General features: G+C 37.8%; 1 protein-coding gene across 1 annotated transcript; it reads left to right on the plus strand.

The window, feature by feature from the left end:
* Positions 1-173: 173 nt before the first annotated feature.
* Usp5 (ubiquitin specific protease 5) lies at positions 174-19,604 on the plus strand. Its single transcript, XM_022084672.2, has 14 exons — positions 174-430; positions 2,061-2,186; positions 4,919-5,101; positions 6,196-6,302; positions 7,278-7,465; positions 9,407-9,552; positions 10,923-11,116; positions 11,360-11,431; positions 13,260-13,467; positions 13,975-14,186; positions 16,548-16,670; positions 18,363-18,748; positions 18,894-19,103; positions 19,330-19,604. The coding sequence occupies exons 1-14, from the start codon at positions 326-328 to the stop codon at positions 19,500-19,502; spliced, it is 2,433 nt and encodes an 810-aa protein (XP_021940364.1). The 5' UTR covers positions 174-325; the 3' UTR covers positions 19,503-19,604.
* Positions 19,605-19,830: the final 226 nt, after the last annotated feature.

Raw genomic sequence — 19,830 nt, forward strand, 5'->3', positions numbered from 1 at the left:
CTTCTATTTTTATTTCCAACATTGTGTTTTAGCACAGCATAATAATACGCATTACTTGGTTAACGCAATTTACATTCTAACCACCAGATGTCACATAATTACAGCAATACGTTTCGATACCATTTCTTTGATACGAGAGTAAAACTTCGATAGAAAATCGACATCTAGTTCTCGATCCTTCTCAGAAGAAATTGGTGCGATCTTATGGTTATAAGATGAACTTGCTGATCATGCCATGTTGTTGATGAATTGTAAGTTGCCGGATCAAAGTGGTAGTTTCTATTTATAAATTTCCACCACGAAGAGAAATATAAAAGATCGTGAAATGAGTGCCATAGAATTATTAACGCCGCACTTAAATAGCATCAACATTCCTGGAAATTCTCAGAAGATATACAAAGATGAATGTGTGTTCAGTTTCGACACTCCTGTAAGTTAATTCAAAAACCCATCTGTAAATAGTTTCTTGAATAGGCATGACCAATCAAGATTGTCAGAAAACTCTTTTAACCAATGGTGAATATTTCACCATTTTCTTGAGAAGTCTGAAGACTTTGTCTTATATGTTTTATTAAACATATTTGAGTAATTTCGAATATTATCTGACTGATCTTCATAACTTCCAGTTAAGTGATCCAATTCACTTTCAAATAAATATTGTTCTGATTAGTATGGCCATGATATTGTTCGGTTGTCATGCCTGTTTGTCTGAATTACTTATGCTTAAAATACAGAACCCCGGGATTAAGTAATCACTTAAACAGACTTCACATGTTATATTGTTTTTATACAACGTGCCTAAATTAGTAAAGATTTACCTATACAATGAAATCTAAACGAACCTCAAATAGTTTTAAGAAACATTAATTTTACTACTTACAATTAAACTCTTCTTTTCCACCATATCTTTATGTGGTAAATTTCCAAGAGTTCTCATTTATAAAAGGAATTGTTTAGTTGAAGTTTCATAATGTTGCTTACAATTTTCAAGTGTCAGTTCTTTAATGTTATAATATTCCATTCTCTGTAGTAGAAATGGACATATTCTACTTGATTTCGAGAACAGAGGCCACGTATCTCTTCAGACTTTGTGGTTGAGTGTAGAATTCTTTGAGGAAGAGACTCAAATCTCAGACACATTGGTGCTATGATGTAAGAACATCTGTGCTAACTACAAGATGTGGGGCACTGTATGAATTTGAAATGTATGCACAACTCACAACACAGCCCACTCCACATTTGCACTGAAATGTAACATTTTCATGTGGTACTTAGGGAACTGGTTAAATGATTGCTCTAGTTCCTTATAAAAACAGTTCTGTGTGTCATAACTTTTATCATCAGTTGCTATAGGCACATTGAGAACAATAATATCCCACCATTGGTCTTGTATAATATACATGACATCCTGTTGTTATCCTCTTGTCTGCTGATATGGTCTCCTTGTGTAAGAAAAAGTATATCTCTATGTGATGATTAGTAATCCCATTTTCATAGAAAAATATATAATCATGTGCTGGTTGACTGCTACTCCATTCCCATCTGAGCTGTACTCCCACTCGTGATTTTTTTTCTTGCAGATAACTTGACCTATGGAAACTTCTGACATTCCAAATCTCATATCCAATTTTAATGGTTTAGGTTATTCCAAAGAATCTGTCCACATACGAGGCTCTGTGCAACATTTCAGCATACTGTTCTTTTATGGTGAGAGTTATTAGCCTCCTGCCCAACCCCCAAGCTGGAGGACCACTCTTTGTCTGCTGTTTGTGACTACTTATTTAATTATATTCACAGATACCTTCTCCTTTCTCCTCACCTGAAGATGTGTCATGCCATGGTGACAGGCGATCCACTTAACATGGTTTTGTAATTAATGCCATATTTACTTATGTTCTGCTACATGGGGAGTGAGTGGACAATAATTGTACTTTTCCATTGTGTGCGTATCATTACAGACTAGCTGCCAGCAGCCGAGATGCTAATATGTTGTATAATATGGACTTGTCCCATTGAAAAATATTTTTAAATGGTTCATCACACATAATGTTTAATTTTAGGAAACTGACACAGGTTTATATGTGAGCTTGAACAGCTTCCTTGGATTTGGTCGAGACTACGTAGAGCGCAACTACAGGAAAACTGGTAATGCCGTTTATCTCCATATTCGCCGAGAAAAGAAAGAGGTAAATGTACAAAAAATTCATAGCTAGCTTAAGTAATTACCCTACTTCTGGTAGCAGAATATGGAGTTTCATAACCATTAATACCTGAGTTTTCCATTGGACATAATTCTAATCACGAAACATTCTGTTAGTACATATTGGGTGATGATTTACTTCTTTTTATTTATTTATTAAGTGTTCTGTCTTACGACAGGTCCATTGCTCTGCCCAAAAAGAGCTCTCCAGTTGTCCCTATTCTCGGCTTCTCGCTTTAATTCCTGGAACGTCATCTTCTTTCCTTGTTTAAGGTCGTCGGTTAGCTGTATCAGTCTTCTTCCCAGTCCTCGCTTTCCTTCAACCTGGCCTTCGATGATATCACTCAGTAACCCATTCCTTCTCATAATATGTCCCAGCCAGTTAGCTTTCCTTCGTGTAATCGCCTGCAGAATGTTTCTTTGCTCGTTGACTCTCCTCAATACTTCTTCGTTGGTCACTCGATCCGTCCACCTGATCTTCCCTATTCTTCTCCAACACCACATTTCAAAACTCTCCAGGTATTTCTGTTCCTTCTTCCTGAGTGTCCAAGTCTCTGCTCCATACGTAACACTTCACTAGTTTCTTCTTCATCTCCAAGCCCAACTTGCTAGTACATTGTTGTATTTGTATGTTGATTGTTCGTAGTTAGTGGCTATCTTTGGTAATCCAGAAAACAAAAAGAAGTACAATAATATATGTTAATGAAACTATTTCCAAGGTAATATTACTGGAATAAAATTCAGATGAAACAGGAATGCCACACAAAGTAAAATTAGACACTCCGTCTATTAAGATTACAGTCAAGGTCTGAAACAGAGTGTATCTTTTTTTGTATTATTTGTTTTAGATCTGCATGGTATTCTTGTATTTGTGCACTATATGGCATTGTAGGACAGTACAAGATATCCAAGAGGTTATGCAGATAGAAAATTTTAGACTTTATGTGTCACATTAATAGTTGCAAAAACTATGAATGATTATGATGCTAGTGAAAATTTTTGGGAAGTGGTTTAATATATGCCACGGTGGTCTAGCGGTTAGAACGCTGGCCTTGTAATCCTGGGGTCTCGGGTTCGATTCCCAGTGGTGCCCAGATTTATAACTTGTGTTGAGCAAGGCAACACGGAGTTTTCCTCCGGGGGCTTCCCCGGTTTCTCCGTAGCATCCCAACAATTACTCCATTCACACACAGAAGAAGGCAATGGCAAACCACTTCTGGATCATCTGCCAAGAACGTATATGAACAGGTCCCAGTCCGAGAAAAGGATGGAAGGATCCTGTTCATATGTACCTGTCGTCAGACAGAACACTACAAATAAAATAAAATAGAAACTTACACAGACCGAGATGTTTAATTAAACAGATTTATATAATTACGCTACACATGTGAGATCCTTAATGCAAAAGTAGGGCAAGTATTTATAAAAGTTTTGTAGCTTATGTTTTAATTAAGAGATGTCCTTGAAAATAACAGATATGGTCGACTTCAGGGTTGTAGTACTATGTAGTCTGGTAGAAGTTTACCAGTGTTTCAGGGCAATTGGTAATGGTGACCTCTGAAACACTGGTAAACTTCTACCAGACTACATGGATCTACTGGCCAGTGGACTATTAATAAGAAGATATATGAAGTGTTGTGTCTGGACGGAATGTCATAACTCTTGCGAGAACATGTCACTATAATTGACGTTCCCATGCTGTCTAGTAGCTAAGATCCTAATTGACATATTGGAAATCTTTTTAATTCTCCTTAGGTTTCTTGGTGGTAAGAGTTCTTGTGAGGGTGATGGTATGTTAGGTATAATATTACAGCAATATCTAATAAAGATAAGTGGGATTTCATTTTATTTTGTCAGTGAGTATGAAGGTGACAGCCTTCTGAGATATTGTTCCATGTAGTCTCATAGAAGTTGACCAACATTTCAGAGGTGCACACTGCTTCTGAAATATCAGTCAGATTTTACAAGACTACACAGCGCAACATACAAGAAGGCTGTCATCTTAATCTATTTGTTGCTTAACCCAGTAATGGGTCGTTGCCGCCTCCTTTCGGAGGTTTCTTAGTCATTTATGCGTAGTGAGTGACAAGCCCACTGCCTCTGCATAATTTCTACTCAATCCTGATATGATTGCCAGAGCCATCTAGCAGTCAATCAGGAGAGACTTGGGTGAGAAATGGCAGCTGAATTTTGCTTACAAAGCATCTCGTATCATGCTCGCAAGGTTCTTTTACATGCCGTAAATCTACGACATGGGACCGCCGGCTTTACTTCCCTCCGAAGGAAGTTGTGCTACGGATTTTTATCGCCCTTAAAAATCCATCGACCTCGGCCCGGATCGAACCCGCGAACCTTGGGTCCAGTGGCGAGTACGCTAACCACTTGTCCACGGAGGGCGACTTGTCATCTTAATAGACCAAAGAAAAGTTTTACAGCATGAGCCAGGTGGCTCAGTCAGTATAGTGACTGACTACAGACTGGATGATTGTGGTTCAGTCTGTTACAGGGGCAGAAGATTTGTTCTAGCCTCCAGTCGAATGGGTAGTGGGGGTCCATACTCCCCCGGGGTGAAGCGTAGGTTGGGTGTGACATAGACCACTCCCCTTCATCTAGTGCAGAGGTTGAGAATAAGTAGAAGCTGTACCTCCTCTCCCCTGTATACCTACATGACATATAATGGTGTGGCTTTTTTAAATGTAACGTCACTTTTTATTTTAGGTCCCTTCAGAACAGCAAGGAGATGGACCTGAGAAAAAAATAACACGCCTGGCTATTGGTGTTGAAGGTGGCTTTGATCCTGATTCATGTAAGAAGAAGTTTGAATATGTGGAATCATACTCCATTGTGGTGTTGCCAGATTTTGTCAGTGTGCCTTGGCCAAGTTCACAACTCCCAAAAATAGTGAGTTTTAAGGAATTTTATGTATTTGCTTTTATTTAATTACATGGTGTGTCTGGAGTCTTGTCATACATTCATAGATTGTTTATACACATGTTCAGTTGGATATACAAGACAAATTGTGAGATGGTAAAGTTGCGTCATATTGTGATATAATAAATATATATTATTTAAATCTTGTCCGTCTAATCACAATAAATTCTTATTAATATCTTATTGATATCTGATAAACATCTGATAAAAATGTTCGCTAAAATAATATATAGAAATTGTATTTAAGTTATTATTGATTTGAATCTTTATATAATTATATACACCTGAAGATAGTTCTTTTAGGAACTGAAACATGTCATGAAAAATGATGGTCTAATGTAAATCGAATATTTCGATAAAGAACATCATTTAATATTTTAAATATTTTAAATGTTAATTATTGTAATATTTTAATATTTAATAAGAATTTATTGTGATTAGACGGACAAGATTTAAATAATATATAAGACAAATTGTTAAAAACTGTTTTTTCTGAAGAGAACAGAATACAGAGCAAATAATGTAGTGACTGTATGAACATGGGGCCAAAGTTATGGAATGGAATTATCTTGAAACACTTTTATACACAAATTGCATAGTAGTGCTTGTTAGACATTAATGCACAGCATTTAGTGATGTTACATGATGCATAAAAATTAAAAATGCTGTTTCACTGTTTTTAAGTAATATTATACGTGATGTGACATGTAAATTGTGTGTTATTTGACTATAATCTTGTTAAAGCGTTACAAGGATATCTTTTTCATTCTCTTCATTTTTAGACATTTGTACTATTGGTTCTGCTGTCCATATTTATTAGTATTAATTACTTTTGTAGTTGAAATATGAATTTCAAGGAACATAATTTTTGTGATATTATTTTTGTTGGTATTCGTAATTGCACTTATACCAGGTTTTTATAACTAGTGTGGAAAGCCCGTTGAAATTCAGTGTGGAATGATCTTTTCTCTTCTCTCTTCCTTTCCTTTTTCCCTTTTGTAACTTTGTTTTCTTCCCTCCTCATGAATCTGTTGTAACTTATCATTTACTGACTTTGTCTTCAGGTGCATTCATCTGTGCAAGCAATAATTGAAGCGCAGTCTGCATCAAAGCTTGCTGAACTTGAGGCCTTGGCTGAAACATGGGACGGTGAAGCTCGTGTTATCTCTAAGTAATAGGCATACTTTACTATTTTTAATAGATTCTCAAAATAATGGGCACGGCACTTAACAACTTCAAATTGGCAGTTTTGTTTGTACGCGCAGAGTAAACCGAACAACAGTTACTGTTATTACCACTGTACTTTGCCCATTAACTGCTACTGACATCTAAATTAATGGACGTGAATTTCTCGGACATACAATATATATGCGTGGAGACCAGTTATTGTGTTTGAGATTTTTTTATGGATTTCATCGTGTGCACAAAGTCTTTGTACTGCGTGTATTGATTCAGTACTAATAATTTTATATGAAGAATACAAATTCTGGAGTTTGTTAATTTGTTTTCTATTGCTTTATGTCTCATAGTTCCAAGTATTCTTGTTTGCAACTTGTTTTTTTTTTAAATATGTTCCTGAGGAAATAACTTCTAGAATGTAAGACTTCAGGTTCTCACAGCGGTGAGTATGAAGATATCCGTCTTCTGGGTTATTGCGCTGTGTAGTCTGGTCGATGTTAACCAACGTTTCAGAGGTCATACTGCCTCCGTCATCAGGGCGATCATCGCCCTGATGACGGAGGCAGTATGACCTCTGAAACGTTGGTTAACATCGACCAGACTACACAGCGCAACAACCCAGGAGACAGAAATCTTCATACTCATCGCCCTGATGATGGAGGCAGTATGACCTCTGAAACGTTGGTTAACATCGACCAGACTACACAGCACAATAACCCAGAAGACGGATATCTAACTTCTAGAAGTTAGTAATGTGCCTGATACAATCTATGTGTAATTGCTGTGCTGGGTTTCCGTTACATATCATTATTAGCTTTTATATCCTCGTTGCATTAGACCTTGGCCTGGTCTTTGTATTTTAATTTTCAGACTGTGTAAATAACTGGAAAAAAAAAAAATTGACATTTTATGTTGAATATTGAATAGAACTGGATTTTTCTTAAATATTATATACATTTGTTCATAGACATGCTGAAAACTTGCTTCAGTTGGATAATGGGAAGAAAATTCCACCATGCAATTGGAAGTGTGAGCAATGTGACCTTACACAGAATCTATGGCTGAATCTTACTGACGGATCTATCCTATGCGGTCGCAAGTTCTATGATGGCTCAGGAGGCAATGATCATGCTGTTGAGCATTACAGGGCGACAGGTAACATATTGTGTCTGGTCTGTATATATATACAAATGCAGTAGTTAAATTGTTGGTGGCAGTGTCTTGTAGTTTAAAGATCTGATTAAACGGTGGTATTCAGTTGCAGCTTTGAAATGTCTTAAGCTGTGTATCTGTATATCTGAAACTATTGAATTTAAAAACAACGATGTATACACTACAATTCGCCGATGACCAAGCGATAATAGCACAGACAGAAGAATACCTGGAATTTATGATGAGGAAAGTAAAAGAAGAATATGAAATCTGGGGATTAACATTAAATTTAGATAAGACAATGTATTGGAATTTAGGAAATACTAATGATGCACTGATAATGGAAATGGGAGTAGTAATAAATAGGACAGAAAAATATTAAATATCTAGGAGCGATGATAGGGGACCAAGGGATGTGTGTAATTGAAACAGAGGAGAGAATAAAACAAGGAAGGAGACTCATAGGGGCCCTCAACCCAATATTATGGGACAAAATATCACAAAAAGAACGAAAGAGAGAATATATAAAATGATGATACAAAGCGTGGCTCTTTATGTAGCAGAAATTTACCAACTCTTGGGACAACAAAAAATAAGTTGAGAATAATGGAAATGGATTTTCTAAGAAGAGCGGCTGGAATATCCAGAAGAGAGAGTGAGGAACGAAAGGATTGGAAAAACCATGAGGGTGGATCGAGATATAATTGAGGAGATAGAGAAAAGACAACTGATTTGGTACAGACACGTGCAAAGGATGGAGGAGGAAAGGTTACCAAAAATGACTATGAATGGCAACCAAAAGAGAGAAGGAAGGGAGGAAGACCGAGACCGGGATGGAATGACGGAATTAAAAGGATCGTGATAGAGTGGAAACTACCTCCGGAAGGATGGGAAAATTGGGAAGAATGGAAGAAAATATTAGGCACCGGAAGACCGAAGTAACGGTCAAGGAACGGAAGAAGAAGAAGAAGAAATTTGAAACTAAAACTTCTTGACGATGGTGAAGAGTCAATTGAATAAAAATTTACTTGGATATTATCCATCGTCTAGTAATGAAATGTAAAAAACGTAAAACGACGTTTCGGAGATGAGGCTCTATCTCCGTCTTCAGGTTCCTACTCAGTTGGGCCCACTAGATAGAGCTGGAGATAGGGATTAGCTCTATCTAGTGGGCCCAACTGAGTAGGAACCTGAAGACGGAGATAGAGCCTCATCTCCGAAACGTCGTTTTACGTTTTTTACATTTCATTACTAGACGATGGATAATATCCAAGTAAATTTTTATTCAAATTTGAAACTGTTTCTGTCGGTGGTCTGACGGCAGCCAAAAACCTCATATACACAGCAAGGTTTTAGGCCATTATAAACCAGTGGACAAAAATCATTTATGTACGTTGTGTTTATGTAGAAAATTAATGTTATCCTGTAGTTTGATTGCTTCTCATGTTTTCTAATATTATATGCCTTGATGCATATATTCTCACTGAATCTTTTGCATGACAAAATACTGAACTTTATAACAATTTCCCAGTCTATTTCTGTTATATCAGCCATTTTGTGTGTTCAGAGTTCATTGCAGTTTATTTCTAGTGGAGTACTGAATATTGGTGGTATTGTGATGGAAGAGAGATTATGCTCCAGAGCTACATTGTTTAATACAAAGTCCTTATGAAATGCTTTGGGGTAGAATCCTAATACTAGGCCTCAAGATGAAGAGAGGAAAAGATACGCACATTCTATATCTTGGCATTATATGGAGGTGTGTGGTTAATCTCATGCTCTGGCCGCTTTATTTCTGTTTCCATGTAAATAAGCCTCTGGCGCCAAGCGAGTAGGAAGCTGTGTGAGCCTCAGGGCTTGTCCAGAGATAGTGGTGAAGAAAAAAATCTATCCGTGTCTGGGATAAAATCTGGTCTTTTTGAGTTCAGTTGTTGTGTGTTTCAGGTTATCCATTGGCTGTGAAACTGGGTACAATTACAAAGGATGGAAAGGCAGATGTGTTTAGTTACGACGAAGATGACATGGTGGAGGATCCAAATCTTATCGTCCATTTGGCACATTTTGGAATCAACATTGCACAGATGGAGAAGGTAGTTTAGTTACTTGCTATTTCATCTGTCTCTTGTTTGCTATGTTTGAATTAGGTGAGCATTGATCATTTTACAGATTTTCATGAAATTTTGTATGTTTTTATGGCTCTAGAGGCACTCGCATTTTTATTTCCTAGCATTAATAGTGTCAGTATGATATTGTGATCTGACTTGGTAGGTAGACCAGTGCTTTGTAATGTAGGATTGTGAAGTGTCGTATGGTAAATAGAGATTAGAAAAATATGCAAGGTGACTTAAAGTAATTCATAAAATGTGAAACAGCTTTGTAACAGCCATGTGAAAATTATTTCTAGCTGTTGGTTTGATGGTGGTTGAAATATTTTAGGTACACATTTTAAACTTTGTATGGGGGTGAATCATAAATGTACCTGCAGTTTGTGTATGAAACAGTTTTTTTACATGTGAACAGTTGTAAACATGGTGATGGTATAATACTTTGATGTTATTTATTGAACATTACTATAACTGGAATCTGTGTAGGTAGAAAATGCACAGAAGTGGATTACTGAATTGTATAATTGTTAATTTATAGTCCCAGTTGGCCTTTCCTTGCCCGCTAGCAGACGTAGGATACATCACACAACACAAAATTGAAAATTAACGTCTAACTACAGACATGCAGAGCATTATGAAGACAGAAAAATCTACAAATATACCTATAAATCAATAAATGCATTGCATCGAAATATATAATAGTTTTAAAATGATAAAAATGACGATATAAACCTGAAGATGATGTCATAAAACATCGAAACATGTCGTACAATTAATAATAAGCGCCATAATAAATGTAACATCATACTACGATAAAAGCGCCATAATATAACATAATATAACTTATTGTAATATTTTATACTACAGATGTTATAGTGTTATATCAATTTTAACAACAACATTTTAAATACGTTTGTGTATAGACTGTGATAATAAATATATACTTGCCACATATATTGAAGCATTTGAAGACGTAGGCTTATATTTCATACAGAAATCTCTTTTGTGGGATCTGAGAAATTTTAGATAAACATTAAGGATGAAATTTCCATTATGTTAGGGATAGAGGTGCAGACCCCTCATTTAAGAAACAATTTTCTATTTTAAGAAATAACTTTGTAAGACTTCTGTCAAATAAAATGCCAGTGAATGGGGCTTGTAAAACCTTTTAATGAACACACACTGATTTGGGAATCGTTGACTAACTTCACATTGTGATGGTACTGTACTGAGGTACCGGCATACTATGTTACAAAACACTCGCCTTTACAATGAATGCATATAGATGTCACTCTGCTGCCCTGCTTTGCTTTGTTTCTGTTACCAGTCTTGCAAGATTCTGTTTAATGTTTCAGACTGATAAGTCTATGGTGGAATTGGAGCTGGACTTGAACCAAAAATTTGGTGAGTGGGTGGCACTACAGGAAGCTGGCAGTCAGTTAAAACCACTGTATGGTCCAGGATACACTGGCTTGGTCAATCTTGGTAACTCCTGTTACATGAACAGTATAATGCAAGTCATCTTTGTTATTCCAGATTTTGTTAAAAGGTGAGGGAGCTGTGTCATGCAGTTGGTTGCTATTTCATAAGTCAGTGAGTTTGTACACGCTGCTCAGTTATGATCGTGTGTATTGTTCGTTAGGTGTGGTATTGAAGAAATTTTATAGATCATTTGAAAATCTGTAATGTATGGTGGTGATAGACTGACATTTTTTCAAACAGCTGTTTTCCTGTTCGTCTGTTATGCAGTTATGCTATTTACATGTGTTCTTAAGTTGATTTATTCTTGTAGGTTTGTTGAGGACTCTGCAGACATTTTTGATTCTACGTCTCCTGATCCAGCGTCAGATTTCAATGTGCAGACGTAAGTGCGCCTTTGTTTGAAAGAACCCTGCATCATATTTCTTACTGGTTTTCTTTTGTCTCATTGGGTCTGTTTTCTGTGAAGTGTGTGTATTATATATATATATATATATATATATATATAAACCAGTATTTAGGCCACCATGACATTCTGATATACTCACCAACTAGTTCACCATGTGGTAAGAAGTGTTCTTAATTGCAGCTTGACTAATGTCATACACTTCAGTTACTTAAGATGGGAAATACATTATTATGCGTTCTTTGCATGAAGTGAAGCTCTATATGGGGAATTTAATATTTACCTGTTCGTATGTTATAGTTCGTAAAATGTAGTGTTGGGAACCTAAACTAGAAGAGTCGAGCGAGTTTAATTTCATGGTCAAATCAGCAGTAAGTAAATAACTATTGTGTTCCTTCACTGCTTTCATTCATACTCTTCCAGGTTTTAAGTACAGGTAGCCCTCGATTCGCGCCGGTTCAATTTGCGCCGTTTCAGAATAATGCCGATTTTGAAACCAGAAAGTCAAAAGGTGAAAAAAATATATTTTACTGTTATTTATAACGTTTTACAATGTATCTCGTACTGATTCTTATACTAAATTGTAATTCTTACATCGCTGATTTTGAATAAAAATTATAAATACAGTCACCTCTGCAATTATGTATGTTTTGTTAACGCGAATTTGCTCCAATGAGATCGATGAATCGGTAAAAGCTGTTTGTGAAATGCAAACTTTTGCATATGTGAGTTTGCTCTTACACAATTTCATTCCTGTCGCTTTAAACTTTCAAAGGACTAATTTAATCTCTGCTGAGGTACCAGGGTTATTTTTACTACGCAATTTTCTATAAGTCGTCGTCTTACATGAATGCAACTATCGCTTAACAGGAGAGATGACTGTACACTTCAATCACATGAAAGAATCGTGGGGACCAATGAATTGCAGATTGTAAGTGTATAAAATATATTTTTTAAATTTCCTTTATTTTATTTTATTTACGTTATTTCAGAGCTTTAAATGTAATGCCATTATATTAGTCGTCAATGTTTGGGTGCTGGGAATGCATGTCATTGACTTCCCATTGATTTACGCCGGTTCGTCCAGGAACGCATCCCCGGCGTAAAGCGAGGGCTACCTGTACATCATTTATTAGCTAATGCAGTTGATTTACCAGAGCTTCCTCCTGAATGAAAAAATAGATTTGTATCAGTACTAAAGCAACATCAAAGCCAATGAGGTGTGTAAAATTGTAAAGAATGCATTTCAAAAACATGTGTATTCCAGTTTGTGTATTTTTGTCTGTCCAGAGTCTAATTCAAGAAAATCTCAGATGGTTGTGAAGTTATGAAGGTGTTTCGTTCATGTTTGGCTTCTGTTTAATATGGTCTGATCAAACGTAATCAAACAGTTAACACTCTTGCTTCATGTTCAGGAGGTCCCAGGTTCAAATCTTAGCCTGGAAACCAGCTATCGTGACTGGCATTTTTATGTCTTTCTTCAGTACCTCCAGGCAAATGCTGGGATAGCACCATAAATTAGGCCATGACCGCTTCCTTCCACATCCTTTCCAATTCACTGTCATCTGCTTATTTTACTATATAGTTTGAGCTACTGAAAAAGCGTTGTTAAATAAACTATAAATAAATTAACATGGTCTGGAACTAAAAGTCATAATATTAGTAATTTTCTGTGTTCTGTGTTGGGTGAAATGAGGAGAAAGCATGGCAGTAGAAGGAAGAAAGTTGTTTAACTACTGCCAAGTCTACACTAGTGCAAACTTTTCATTATTTTTTACTTTCAATATTTCCCTCTCTCCACATTCAGGGCTAAGCTTGGATTAGGCCTGTTGAATGGAAAGTACTCGCAGCCTCCAGCAGAAGCTTCCGAAGCGAAGCAGATTACTGATGAATTACAGCCTGGTATCTCCCCACATATGTTCAAGGCTCTGATTGGCAAAGGACATCCATTATTCTCTACAAAGAGGCAACAGGACGCACAAGAGTTCTTCTTGCATTTCATCAACACACTTGAGGTACCATTCGTTGCATATTGGTAGGACATGTTCTTGCTTAAGCGAAGAACGTGTGTCCATTGTCTGCCTGCCACATTTTTCCGGTGGGCGTAGGCATAGGCAAGGGGGTGGGGGTCATTGTATTTGCTGGGCTTGTTCAGATTATTAAGAAGATAATCTGTGATAAATTTTGAAAATACATTGTTTTGCCTTTGATAGCTAGAGTTTATGGTCTGTTTAAATGCAAAGAAAGTAAGGGACTCTGAAATAGCAAAATAATTCCGAGTAATGTGTGGCAGTATGAAAGCTGGCTGCAGGAACAATAAAGTGTACTTAAGGTTGAAAAAATCACTTTGGTGTTTTCTCCAGTTGTACAAATACAAGTTACAAGAGAAGTTGTCAAACAGATTGAAAAAAGTATAGTTGGTAAGGAGGGGTTATAAACCTCAAATCTTACATCTTTATACAAATACTTGTTAAAAATTAGCATTGAACGCCTTTGTGTGGGTGACTTTCAAATTCTTACAGAGGAACAGTCGTCACCAGAACAATCCGTCGGACTGCTTCAAGTTCTCTGTGGAGGATCGCTTTCAGTGTAGTAAATCAAAGAAAGTTAAGTACATGTACAGAACGGAGTATAGCTTGCCACTACCGATCCCTCTTGAAGTTGCCATCAACAAGGAGGAGGTCACAGCATATGAGGCTCTCAAGGCAGACGCAGAGTCCAAAGGACAGAGATTGTAAGTTAGACAACATATTGTAGCAAACGCAACTTCATCCTGAATTCTTGTTTGATTACTACACGTTTCAGCAGTGAAATGTCTTTGCTTTTCTTATTGTTATTTGCCATAAATAGAAATAATCATATTACGATTAGCTAAGAACATGGGTCAGAGTTCTTCTTGAAAAGCTGGTAGTCACTCAACTAGCTTCTCCTTATGCAGTTTTCTACAGCTTCCTGTAACTTCTTATCTCTTCAGTCCAAGAATTCTTCTCAGCACCTTCTTCTCAGATATCTTTATTCTGTTTTCCTGCCTCAGGATATGAAATAAATTGTATTCTCATACAAAACAATGGATACAGTTATAGTTTTATTTTTTACTTCTTTCTTTCTCTCATCCTCTTTTACCCGTAGGTGTCGAGGTTTTTTTTATTTATATGATTGATCTATCTGGACAATGGTAGGACTCCTTGGATGAGTGATCAGCCTGACACAAGGCCTCTACCGATACAAACCCAGAAAGACGCGGACAAACATCCATGCCTTGAGTGGGACTCGAACCCATGGTCCCAGCGGCCAGGCGCACGAGGTCCATGCTTCAGACCGCGTGGCCACTGCGGCCGGCTTCTGGATGGTTGTAGAATTTCCGAGAATTTAATTTGCCTCTATTAATTTGTGAAGATAAGTTTGATTAATTCCAAAATATCTGAGCTTGGCCAAATTTTCTAAGGATTTACAGTATTAATTACTTTTATATTGTGATATTGTCTTTCATTCTGGTGATGAGATGTAACATACACTTCATTTTCCCTGTGTTTATTTCTGGACAAACCTTACCAGCATCTAACAGCTTCTGCGTATATGTTTAATATTGATGTCATCCAAGACATAAACATTGTTTAGACACATTTTAATTAGCCTAACTAGTTTTATGAATACAGTGAGAATTTAAAATACTTATGTCCTCAATGATGCCTTTTTTTAAGTCTAGAAACTTTATGTACTGTCCCATTTTACTTCCATTTTTCCTCCAGTATCTGATAAATGTACAATGTCTAACCAGTAGTTGATCTGATATGTCAGCATTGACACTGATGATTCAAAATAATTGTGTCTGTTGTTGGAGTTAACGTTAAGAGAAGAGTGTTTGAGAAAATCTGTGTTGTTGATAACAATGATATTCATTTACATTTAATTATAATTAGCTTTATCACCATTTTTATAAATAAGCGCAGTAATAGATTCCTTCCCTAGTGCCAGTTTTTCCTTTTTTCAAGTAGAATAAGGTTTTGGATCTGAGAATGTAGTATTCTACCTCCAGAATGTGATAAATAACTGATGATGTATACTTTTTAAATAGCAGTTTTTATCTTGATTATGATTCTTCAGAAAAATCATATACGAGGTGCGATCAGAAAGTTTCAAGACTGCGCCTATAAAAACCCGTACACTTATCTCAGGTATTCAATTCATCCATCACCCTCGAAGTAGTTCCCCTGGGAGTGAACACAACGATCCCAGCGCCGCTGCTAAGCCTGGAAGCATCCCTGGAAATCTTTCTTTGTCAGCCTGTCAAGCACCATCTGCGATTCTGCCTGAATCTCTTCTATCGTCTCAAATCTCCTTCCCTTTAGCTGAATTTTCATCTTTGGGAAGAGGAAACCTTAGAAAGGAAGTTGGGGTCGGTTCTTGCAAGATCTTTGAGCTCCTGACAAACGAGAAGTCGATTCTGCTTCTGGTCCTCAGACAGGAGCCTTGGCACAAACTTGGCTGCGATGCGTCGCATGTGGAGTTCTTCCTTTAGAATCAGCTGACAGGTCCCATAGCCTATCCCAACAATGTCGCACAAGTCGTTGATGGTACGACGTCGATCTTCGTGAATGGCCTGCCGAATCTTCGTAACATTTTCGGGCGTTGTGCTCGAAGATGGTCGTCCAGAACGCTCGTCATCATCGACAGAGGTTCGGCCATTTTTAAAACGTGAATGCCACACAAAAGTTTGTGCACGACCCATTGCGGACTTCCCAAATGCTTGCTTTAGCATTTCATAGGTTTCCGTAGCCGTTTTGGCGAGTCTTTAGCAAAATTTGATGCACACTCTTTGTTCATGAAAATCCGCAATCGCAGGAGGGTCGGTGTAATGCACTACCAAAACGCCCGTAACTAAGAAACAAATGCTGATTCGATGATGCCGGCTGGAACACTGATTCACTATGAATGTAGGCCCAACCCCTTAGCGGCAGAAGCTCATACTACATCCGGTTCACCCTCTATTGACACAGTCTGGAAACTTTCTGATCGCACCTCGTAAAGTAATAATCAGGAAACATACTGTGCTTTTCAATTCTTGTATAGTGTTGCTTGATGTTATGTTTGCAAGAGACCCAAGCGTTGTCGTACGGCCTAAGATTAAGCTCTTCTCCTGTCTGGAAGCATTCTCTCAACCGGAGATAGTCGAGCATTTCTACAGCTCTGCCTTGAACGAGAAAACGACCGCAAGAAAGTAAGTGTTCTTTGAGTTCCAACAATTTTAGTTTGAGAGTGTTTTAGTGTTTTTTTCTTTCTTACGTCATTTCTATATTAAATAAAAGTGTCAAAACTAAAGTGACAGAAATTAAGGGGCTCTTTTGTGGGTACATGGATTTTTTTTATCCAAGTTGCAAATTTCATATTGGTATACAGCAGTGCTGAAGTTTTTTGTGGTGCACCTACCGTGACATGTGACAGTTAATACTGATGTAAGTCCCAGCATGTAGGGATTTGTTTGTCATGCATTGTGGATCTGACCTCACTAGACTCAGGTTGAAAAATTGTGGAAGTACTTCCCTTTTTGTGAAATGCTAAATACAAAGAATATTTGGATAAATGTGTGAAAGGTGAAGTCTGTGCCATATTTCTGACAGTATATGAAGAAAATGGTTCTAGTGATTCTGGAGGTAAAGTAGCTAGAATGTGTAGCCGACTACCCATCTCTGTCTAGTGCTGAAGTTAATGGTTGCATACCTCCACTTTCCCACATTCCTTCATCGGATGTTGCTTAATTAAAGGAGTGGATATGTATGAAATATTCTCGGGGAGGGGGAATTGCTCTAGATGTGAGTTTGTAGTTTCAAAGAGGTTTGTGTAGTGATGAGTTCAGGAACAGCTGTTATGTGGTAGGAAGTATCTTGGCAAATCCTCATTTATTATCATTATAGAGGGACTGGTAAGGTAAAATATCATTGTGTTTGATGCCATTTGTTATTCGTCTTGTTAATGCTGTTATGGAGAGATGCCAATCAATTTCGTTGTTCTTCATGCACGGGTCCATTCTTGTCCGTCTGTCATGTACGAGGCTCGTCCTTAAAGTAAGTTTCCCTGGGGCCGTTTACAGAAACAAAACACAATTTCTTGGAAATATTTATTGCAACAGATACAGCAAGTGTCCAGCTATTTTTCAACATATTCGCCACCGGAATTGAGACATTTGTCATACCGTGGGACCAACTTTTGAATACCTGTGTCGTAGAAGTCTGCCGCCTGGGATTGGAACCACTGTGTGACAACCATCACCGCCTCTCTGTCATTCTCAAAACGCTGACGCTGACCGGACAGGAATTTCTTGAGGTGTAGGAAAAGATGGAAATCACTGGGAGCGAGGTCCGGGCTGTAGGGTGAATGATTAAACACCTCCCAGCTGAACTCCTGCAGGAGACTTGCTGTCCGTCGAGCCGTGTGCGGCCTAGCGTTATCACTGACCACACTTCACAGTCGGCGGGAGCTGGAATAAGAACCTCCATCTTCAACAGCTGCAACGATGCTACTGTGAGAACGCGGGAAGTGCCGTTAGTGCATGCGCCATGCTACGTCATTGCTCTATCACGTACGCACAGTCGGTTCGCGCAATATAAGGTTTGCTAGCTGTGGGACGAGTGGGAAACTTACTTTTGGGACGCGCCTCGTATTTCATCCCATTATTACAAATGTGACCTTGGGGTACCATATTTGGCTTTGATATTATTGTTACATTTGTTATTCCCTTGGTTACTCTGTTGACATCATTGTCTGTGACATGGTGTAAAGGAAACCTTTGGAATTTTAATGCTCTCAAAAGAGTATACCTTTGCATCCTTTTTCGTGTTATAGTATTTCTCTCATTTTTGTTATGCTCAGTTACATGTAGACATTACTGACACAACAAATTCATCTTGCTCAGGACAACACGTCTTGCGTCGTTTCCCGACTACCTCCTTATCCACCTGAAGAAGTTTACTCTGAGAGAGGACTGGGTGCCCATCAAACTGGATGTTGCAGTAGAGATGCCTGATGAACTGGACCTGTCCCTCCTGAGGGCCACTGGACCACAGCCTGGGGAGGAACCTCTACCAGAGATCACAGGAGCTCCACCACCCCCTCCTGTGCTTGACCAAGAAGTCCTCAAGCAGTTGGTGGACATGGGATTTCCCCCTGAGGCCTGCAAGAAAGCTGTTTACTTCACAGATAATAAGGGGCTGGAACCTGCTACAAACTGGATCATGGATCATATTGGTGATTCCGATTTTGCCAATCCTTTTGTCCCTCCTGGCATAGACTGCAAAACAGGTAACTTCAATAATACATTATAAGCAGGTTAGATATGTGTATGAGAAAGTCATTGCTATCAGAGAGCAGATATGTTACTTCCAGTTTCTACATATTTTCTGTTCGCTATTGCTTAATGCACTGGATGGACACTTCCACCTCTTAGGTGGGATGAGCAACTTTATTCCAAATGAAGAAGCTGTTTCAATGATAACGATGATGGGCTTCACTCGAGTGCAGGCCGTACAAGCTTTGAAAGCCACCAATAATAATGTGGAACGAGCTGCAGACTGGATCTTTAGCCATCAGGCTGAGATTGATTCGGAAGATACTGGTGGAGCAGCTGTTGGACCCACTTTCCGGGATGGGGAAAGCCGTGAGTAGACAGATGAGCTCTGATTACCTATTTTCATTATCATTACTATCATTGTTATGGCGAATTAAGGCTTTCACTAGAAAATGCGTTTAATGAAGTGTCTATAGGTAGGACTATACATACTCTTATAAAATGTCTGAGATGCAATAAGATTTTTAGAGGTTCGTGATAACAAAAATTGTCTTTAAAATTGATGTACCTTTATAATTTTTACTTTCTTTTCCAGGATATCGACTGATAGCATTTATCTCTCACATGGGTACTTCCACAATGGTGGGCCATTATGTGTGTCATATCTTACGTGACGGACATTGGGTCATCTACAATGATAACAAGGTAGCACTGTCTGAGAATCCTCCCAAAGAACTGGGCTACTTGTATCTTTACCAGCGATTATAGGAGATGAAAAAATATTTGTCACAATTCACTGTTTGATTTCATTATTGTAATAATTTTGTAAACATGTTTTGGAGATAATTTATAAAGATTCTTGTTTATGGATGGCGTGTCATATGTGCAAATATTGTATGTCTGGATTTTTACATCTACTAGTGACTGCAGCCTTGTTTGTCGATCATTGCAGTATAAGTCATTAAGATTTAACATAATTCAGTCATCTTTGTTAACTCAGTTACACACTATAAAATGGCTTTGTACTGTAAATTAAAATGGGGAAGTAGAGAATGAGAAAAGTATTGTGATAGTAGTTGTGTTCTCCAAACAAGAC

The sequence above is a fragment of the Zootermopsis nevadensis genome, unplaced genomic scaffold (genome assembly GCF_977971745.1).
Source record: "Zootermopsis nevadensis isolate Lab colony 2312 unplaced genomic scaffold, Znev_1.0 Znev_ptg000001l, whole genome shotgun sequence".
In the NCBI taxonomy this organism is placed as follows: Eukaryota; Metazoa; Arthropoda; class Insecta; order Blattodea; family Termopsidae; genus Zootermopsis; species Zootermopsis nevadensis.

What these genes read in the sequence shown, in the direction of transcription:
- Usp5 (XM_022084672.2), top strand. Translation starts at nt 326, where the DNA reads ATGAGTGCCATAGAATTATTAACGCCGCACTTAAATAGCATCAACATT. An exon ending in TTCGCCGAGAAAAGAAAGAG is followed by an intron (nt 2,187 to 4,918) that starts GTAAATGTACAA and finishes TTTTTATTTTAG; the next exon opens with GTCCCTTCAGAACAGCAAGG. An exon ending in ATTTCATCAACACACTTGAG is followed by an intron (nt 13,468 to 13,974) that starts GTACCATTCGTT and finishes AAATTCTTACAG; the next exon opens with AGGAACAGTCGTCACCAGAA.